General features: G+C 36.1%; 1 protein-coding gene across 1 annotated transcript in view; it reads right to left on the bottom strand.

The window, feature by feature from the left end:
* Positions 1-3,846: 3,846 nt before the first annotated feature.
* Positions 3,847-8,709, bottom strand: part of LOC134754471 (uncharacterized) — a 169,613-nt gene continuing 164,750 nt past the window's right edge. The window contains exon 23 of the mRNA XM_063690805.1: positions 3,847-4,878. Coding sequence (XP_063546875.1) covers positions 4,815-4,878 — 64 coding nt within the window. The 3' untranslated portion in view covers positions 3,847-4,814. The remainder of the gene's footprint in view (positions 4,879-8,709) is intronic.

The raw sequence follows: 8,709 nt of genomic DNA, 5'->3' as shown, positions 1-8,709 counted from the left end.
TGGATAGAATCTGTTTCCTCACTTTTTTTAAAGAATCCAAGCGGTGTGGTGAAAATATGATTTTATATAAAAAGCGTTTTTCTAATCGAAGGTATTGTTTTAGGTACACATTGTGCTGGCTTTGGAATAATAAATCTTAAATTGTATAAAATAGATTGTTCATCAATATACATTTTAATTACAAAATTATGCCTTCTACTCCATTACTACACTACTAATGACTTTCTAGAAAATTCTGATTGGATCTATAGATTTAGCACAATCGGATTAGGTCTAACTTCGAAATTTCTAGAACAGCAGAACCCCATTTAAACCCTAAAATCTGTTTTTGCAATCACATTATTTAGCCCTAAACATTTTTTCTCCATTAATTCTAGTAAATTTGTATTGCATAGCACTCGTGTAGCAATTATGGATCTACTTATGTCTATCTATTGAAATTGATTTAATAGTTTAGGCGCTAGAAATAAAAATATGATTTAATAGTCGGCATTCTTTCAAGGCGGCTGTATTCATTTTTCTTTAATAAAACAAGTGTAAACAGGTTTTTAAAGGCAAGAGGAATCCACCGATATGTTATTTAAAAAAATCCGTCCAGTATCCTAAGCTACAGGATTTACTGAATCATCAGTAATATTGTCTTCGGTTACCGCGATAGTTACTCATGAAATAAAACTATGAAAACGGATTATATCGCGTATATTGAATTTATAATACATCCCGACGTTTCGAACCCTTTACAGCGTTCGTGGTCAACGGGTGACTGAGGAAAAATTACAAAGCGAAAAAATACCCACATACTAAAAATAATGAACAATCATAGACTATAAACTTTAAGGCTGGTTGTACATGCAAAATCGGTTCATAAGGCTAGTTAAACACTACAATTATTTTCAAGTAAAGATATATATATACACGCAATAAAAACTACGCCGGCTCCAACCCTACACGTCGGACCCGAGAAGATTTAACGAACGCTGTAAAGGGTTCGAAACGTCGGGATGTATTATAAATTCAATATACGCGATATAATACGTTTTCATAGTTTTATTTCATGAATCATCAGTACTTAAACCCATAACCCTACTTTCTGGTTAAGTCGCAGTCGAGTAAAATGTTGATATTGAGTTGGTAAGACGTGTACAAATGTATAGACAAACGTGGAATTCATATACAATTAATAGTTTAAGAAATAAGATTTAAATTTTATTATAGTTTGACATGCATGAATTATTATAATGTCATTTAATAATATGATTTATTATAAATAGTATGTAAGTGTTTTGGTTTAGAACTGTAAACTTGCATATTTAGAAATAAAATAAAATTCCTCCAAGTTTCCTATTAAGAGAATATCCCCTGAGAGAGTATAAGCGATAAATCTGGATTCAGCAAGTATTTTCTATAACAAGATATATTTTTTCTGCAAAAATATACAGGACTTTTTTGTGTAGAATTTGATAAGCTGTAATATACAGGTGGCACTAGTGGCAGTCATTCTAGTAGGCTCCATAAATATGTGGTTGAGATTACATGATTTGTAAAGATTCAACAACCTACAAGTTACTGTTGAATTTTCCAAAATATTTATATTAAAGTTGCCGCATATAAGTAATTTCTTACTAGAAGGTGATATTTTAAGTAGGACAGATTCAAATATATTCAAATACATTCCATTATGAAATCCAGAATGGTACACATTTTCCAAGATGGCTGCGATTCCTCGAGGTCCCCTTATGTCAAATGGTGTGGACATTAAAAAGGGGCCTTTAATTTATATACATACCAAATTTCAGGACTGTTCTAGAGATTTCGAAGTTAGACTTAATCCGATTGTGCTAATTACCAAACGAACCTATTCAGTAAGACACGCAATTTTATTTGAATTACTTAAGTACTAATAAAAATATTCTTATATTCTAGCTTTTTGTATAACGTATTAGTTTAAAACTTTTCCATTTATTATTAAGTGTAAATATGTGTAGCTACCTAAAACTAGAATGCTTAAATATTGAGTACCTAATTGTCACTAAATAAACAAACGAGTCAATCAGTGAAACACAATGTAGGTATCTGTAATGTCAGTAATGTGTAAGGAATCAGAATACATAATACAGTTACATACAGAGTAGGTACAGTTACATACTATACAGGTTTTAGTTAAGTAATATATTATTTTAATTAACATATCTTGTTTATGTGACATTTTGTGATATACATACATATGTTACCATGAAATGTATTAGATAGTACTTTGTTAGTGCTTTAAATATTTTTCACAAGACGGGGAATGTCTGATAAACCCACGGTCATGTATATATATACATATATATAATTACATAAATATATTACTACTAAGAATCAACAGGCACGATACATTTTTCCTTAACCCCGATGCATTGGAGTTTTTAACATTTTAATAATTTTGTACATACGTAAATCAAACGCCTTAGCAATGGGACAACAGTCTCATGCGTCATATGTTTTGGACCCATGCTTCAAAAGTTAATAGCGGGAGGAGCGATAATTTCCGGAAATATTTACTTACTCAAAAAATGGTTATGGAAGACCTATCCAACGATACCCTACACCATTGGGATAAAGCAAAAAAAAAAAAACATTTTGTGTGGGATATATTGTATACTTGTATTTTTAACCTTGCCAGGTTTAAAGCACGCACAAAAGTCGCATACGCAGTGATCACAGAGATCATGTATGCAGACGACTTGTGCTTTGTGACTGAGTCCCCGGAAGGCATGCAGCAGCTCATGTCCAGTTTCGACGAGTCTTGCCGCAGATTTGGGCTCAAGATCAGTGTCAGGAAGACTGAAGTGATGGCGCTGGACGTTCTCAGTCAACAGACACTGGTCGTTAGACTCGCCGAGGACCAGCTGAAGCAGGTAGACAAGTTCCGCTACCTGGGGAGCACGTTAACATCTAAGTGCGACCTTGATGCTGAAATTAACAGCAGGATAGGGGCTGCGGCTGCAGCTTTTGGCAAGTTAGATCTCAAGGTCCTCAGCTCACATGATTTAAAACTGGCTACCAAGGTAGCCGTATATATGGCAGTCGTGCTGCCTAACCTTCTTTATTCCGCTGAAACGTGGACTGTTTATCGCCGCCACATTCGCATGTTGGATCGATTCCACCTCAGATGCCTACGCAAGATACTGGAGATCCGATGGTCTGATCTTGTTCGGAACACCGAAGTGCTGCGTAGAACAAATGTGGGTGGTATCGAAGTATATCTCATGCGACGCTAGCTTCGGTGGTGCGGTCACGTTTCGCGGATGAACAACCAGCGTGTGGCTAAGCAGATCTTCTATTCACAACTTGAGGAGGGCAAGCGGAAACAGGGCGGCCAATTCCTCAGGTACAAAGATGTGCTTAAGCGGCACATGAAAAAGTGCCGCATAGAGCCATCGCGGTGGGAGCAGCAGGCAGCCACACGTACAGAATGGCGGGCTGCGATAAATACTAAGATCACTTAATTTGAATGCCAGCGGCGCTTGGAGCTGGATGCCAAGCGTGACGAAATAAAAGCCAGACCACCTGCGGCAATACAATATAATTATATGAATGGTGTGCTCGCATGCCCGCAATGTTCGCGAATTATTTTGTAGTTTTTATTTTACCGTTCTGTCGCCATGCATGAATTATGTATCCATACCAAATTGCAGCTTTCTAGCGCTAACGATCACGGAGCAAAGCCGCGGACGGACATACAGACGGACATGGCGAAACTATAAGGGTTTCTAGTTGACTACGGAACCCTAAAAAGATAATTGGTATTTCTTGTATTTAAATTTTGTTATTATAAAATATTTTCATATAAAATTAAGCTAAAGCCTGACCAGTAATATATGATCATTGTCAAGAGGGCGCCGTTTATTCTCATGTATGGGGTGACAGTTCAGTATAGTATGAAAAAATTAGTTCTAATGAAATTCCGCAACATGGCGCGTGATCATTCCCGGTCAGGCTTTACATCAGTAATAGTCTCAAGCATTATTGTTTTTTTTTATATTATTTTTGTATTAATGGGAGAATCCCAGAAAATGTTCTGACTATATGAAAATATTATGCATCGGGGCTAGTCTATAAATTCCTAGCTTAGAATGAAGTAACATTTAAAAATTCCTTTCAGAATACAGTCATAGGAAAGTGATTTGTATACGCAATGTTCTCTCAGATAAATTTATTATGAAACGGTTAAATCGGCTATTTATTTTCGAAGAGTTAAGTACGTAGGTACCTACGTTTAAATTTAACTATAATCAAACCGAAACAAATGAGATAAGTAATGATATTTAGTAAAGTACTTGGTAACTAGTTGTAGGTGTCATGAGAATTTATTAAGTGTATAGCCGCCATATTACATAGTGTAGCTGCAGCCCGGTTCTAGTACCTACTAGGGAATGCATACCGGTTTTTAATTGTATGAAAAAAAAACTGGTTAATAAATTTCATACAAATAAAAACCGGTTTGCATTCCCTGGTACCTACAGCCACGCGACTACGTGAGTATGGCACGGTTACCAGATTTCCAAAGGCTGGTCCCTTATTCATCGTTGTAACAGCTCCTGCAAAAACTTCGCATCAGAGATGCGCAGTCAAAGCCTGTATTGAGTTTCACCATGGTCACAAAAATACATTGTTTTCGTTGGCTGTTACAAATGTAAAACTATCTAAATTTAAGTTCTCACTCTGCCCTTCGGGCTATCACATTAACAAAGACAGCACCATTTGTAAAGCCATTGACAACGCGACTTGCGTTTATTCTTCCCCCTTCAGTCCTTCGACTTGGCGCGGCGTCATTCCGCCTGCTTGTCCTTGCGGCGGCTGTTCGCGCTCTCGCTTTTGCTGCCTCCTTTGTTCCTGTGTTAAATGTATATTTATATTATTTGTTACATATCATTGCATTTAAATCGCTTCTAAACGTGCATCGTGCTTTCTTTGATGATCTGTATTGAAGTATGATACTACTCTGCTAAAACTTTTATTGCAAAGGCAATTTACAGTCAGTGGCTTAACTAGATGCCATAAATTCGCGTCTACAACGCTACGAGTATAACCTAAAGAATATGCCATTTACAAAGCACGGAGCTGGGGCAGTTCCACGTGAGCAGAAGGCGCAGGCTGAGTAAGCTACTGTAGGTACGTTAACTTATAATCTACTTATAATATTCTTGCCTTGTAAATGTCATCACCCTCCAGCCTCTTATGTGTCATCCCTCGATTTTGGAGTGCCAACCGCCTGAGCTGAAGAATGAACTGATAGAAGAGTTTAGCCACTTTAATTCAGTCCTGGCCTTGTAACGATTTCTCGATAACGATTCATGGTTTGACGTGAAAAGACATAAATTGATTCCGTCAACCGTATAACAATAATAGGTGACTGCACAAATATACTGTAATTAAAGGTAGTTAAGGACCTGTAATTTGTCTTAAGGCCGTTCCATCGGTTTGCCGCTGTCACTGTCACATTTCGCAAGAAAGAACGGGAAAGATTATACGCGCCAAGTGTCAATTTTGATCGAATTGTGTCGATTTTTATTTATTTTAAAAACGTTACCTTACAATATCGAAATTCGAAAGCTATGAAATTACTATTTAAGTTAAGATTGTTTTTTCTTCTTTTTTTGTTTATAGTATCACATAATAAATAACCGAGTAAAGTAGGATTAAAAGTCAGAGTTAGAGGTTACTTTGAGAATTAATTGTATCGAGCGAAGTGTCATAATTCGTGTATCGGAAGCTATGTTGTTAAAGATAATATAACTACATATATTTTTTCCCCGTCTACAAATATCAACGCCTCTTAGAAAAACATGATCATATAAGGCGATTTTTCGCCTTATGGCTCAGGGAACCGCCTTAAGATAATGGATTACATTGTATTACTAAAATTAAACATGTAAATAGTATAGTATTGTATTTATTGTACTTAATTCACAAACCTATTGGTTTATAGTATACGTATTCACACTTTCATGCATGTAACATAAATAAAAAAATGCTTAATGTCGTAACACGATGGAATCAATTAACTTAAGACTAAGTATAGGTCCTTAACTACGTACCTACAATTTACAAAAGTGCTTGCAATTTCCGACAAACATGACTTACATTTATAATATTTTTCAGTGCCGTAGCTTTTATTCGTTTGAGCGCAAACTACATATATACCTATATGTATAAAATATATTGACAAGACCGGGCACAAATGGATTGAAAGTAAGTATTTCTAAGATCCGTAGTCAAAATTAAAAAAGAAACGGCCAAGTGCGAGTCTGACTCACGCACGAAGGGTTCCGTACCATTACGCAAAAAATGGCAAAAAAAATTGCGTTTGTTGTATAGAAACCACTTAAATATTTATTTTGTTCTGTTTTTAGGGTCCCGTACCTCAAAAGGAAAAAAATGGAACCCTTATAGGATCACTCGTGCATCTGTCTCTCTGTCTGTCTGTCTGTCCGTCTGTCACAGCCTATTTTCTCCGAAACTACTGGAACAATGAATTTGAAATTTGGTATAAGTACATATGTAAGTTTGTGACCCAACGACTGACATGTAAGGTAAAAAAATGAATTTTAACCATGGGGGCCACTTTTAGTGGGTAAATGAGAAAAAAAAAAAAAACCGGCCAAGTGCGAGTCGGACTGTGAAAATTTCAACTGTCTAGCTATCACGGTTCATGAGATACAGCCTGGTGACAGACAGACGTACAGACGGACAGCGGAGTCTTAGTAATGGGTCCCGTTTTTACCCTTTGGGTACGGAACCCTAAAAAAAAAGATTTTCAAACTATATTGTGTTATATATCAAATGAAAGAGCTCATTGTGAGGATCTTAAATATATTAAGGTCAGTACGGGTAAGTGTATTAGCTACGAGGCAAGTGTAACTGACCTTCATATTACGTAAAATAATTGAGATTTAGATACTGCTATAATCTGTTGTCATGAGTAAATAAACTATCAATTGTAATTTGTTACTAAAGGTGACGTTGTCAAGCAGTTTTGAAATTATCGTCATTTTGAAATCTCACAATTTTTTTAATACGAGTTGACTGGGACAACAAGCGCCACAGCGTTATGAAGTGTGTTTATTCATGGTTTATTCCTATAAATAGAAGGTAATTTTTGTTTAGTTCACATATTTTTTTTCAGTCGTAAATATTTTTTTCTTAAGTGCAATTTTCATTAAAAAAGGTTTTCCACCCCAGGTTGTTACATATATGTCACAGTTACCCCGGATTATATTTTATCATAAATGATGATAACTAACTAAGTATATAGTATAGATCAAAATTTATAAATTATCATCGTTTAGTATCATGGTTACTGCGTTTTAATATTAAAAATTGTTGTCTAACGTGCACTAACAAAGTAGTCACACTTACGTCATTTTGCTGGGAAAGTGCGATCTTAAATACCATCTTTAAATCATCAAACGAACATAAAACACATTGATTTCAGCTAAAGTTGAACCGTACCATATTGTACCTTAGGGCAGTTTGAAATCCAACTTTATGATATTGATATTTATAAAAGTATGTCACACCTACCCATATTGACCTTACTTTATAATTTTAGGATAAACAGTTTAGAAGTTATTTAAGAAAATAGGCAAAAAATGACCATTTATCCCTTTATCTCCGAAACTACTGGATCAAAAATTTTGAAAAAAAATACACAAAATAGTTCTTTACCTATAGATCACAGGAGAACCTATTAGAAATGTGCAGTCAAGCGTGAGTCGGACTTAATTACTTTGTTTTTGATCCGACCCCTACGGGGTTTTTAAAGGCATTTTACTCACGTTTCACATAAAAAATACATTGTTTAAATTGTGTAATGTACGGAACCCTTGGAACGCGAGTCCGACTCGCACTTGGCCGGTTTTTAGACCACGTTTGACTTCTGATCTTCGTGTTCTTAGGCTTCAAGAAACTCGATGTTAGCAGGCTTAAAAGTGGCCATTTTTAGAAAACCAAGCAATCAATTTTTCCAAATTTTAAACCCAGTAGTTTCGGAGATAAAGGGGGGGTAATGGTCATTTTTTACCCGACTGCCAAAGGAGGAGGGTAATGTTTTTCGAGCGTATGTATGTATGTATGTATGTCTGTTTCTTTGTGGCCTCCTGTAGCCTAAACGGCTTGATGGATTTTGATTTATGAGGTATCGTTAGATTCGTCTTGATCACGGGAGTGTCATAGGATACATTTTATCCCGAAAGTCCTACGGGATACAGAGATAATATTTTCTTTACATTCACTTTGAAATAATTTTATATATGAGGTATCATTAGATTCATCTTCATCACGGGAGTATCATAGGATACATTTTACCCCGAAATTCCTACAGGAACATGTTAATTCCTCGTAAACGCAAGCCACTCACGCGTCAGCAAGCAATGAGCAAATCTGGGGGCACGGGAGTGCCCCCGCCCCCCGCCAAGTCGAGCAAAACAAAGACGCACGGCCGTACCATCTCTTTCTCGAAGCCACTCAGGCCATTTTCAACGTACTGTAATTTTGTGATAGTTAAGCTAGAACCTTGAATTTTCAGTGACGTATAGAGCATAACATGATTTAGATATATTCTCAATAACATGTAATTTGAACATGTAGTTTAAGAGTTATTGCATGTCAAAGTTCCTTAGTTTTGTCACTGACACACTCACTCACGATCATCATAATTCTAAG

This window comes from Cydia strobilella, chromosome Z (genome assembly GCF_947568885.1).
Source record: "Cydia strobilella chromosome Z, ilCydStro3.1, whole genome shotgun sequence".
Classification (NCBI taxonomy): Eukaryota; Metazoa; Arthropoda; class Insecta; order Lepidoptera; family Tortricidae; genus Cydia; species Cydia strobilella.
Note: the sequence above shows the minus strand (reverse complement) of the source record. Positions and strands in the feature narration are given on the sequence as shown.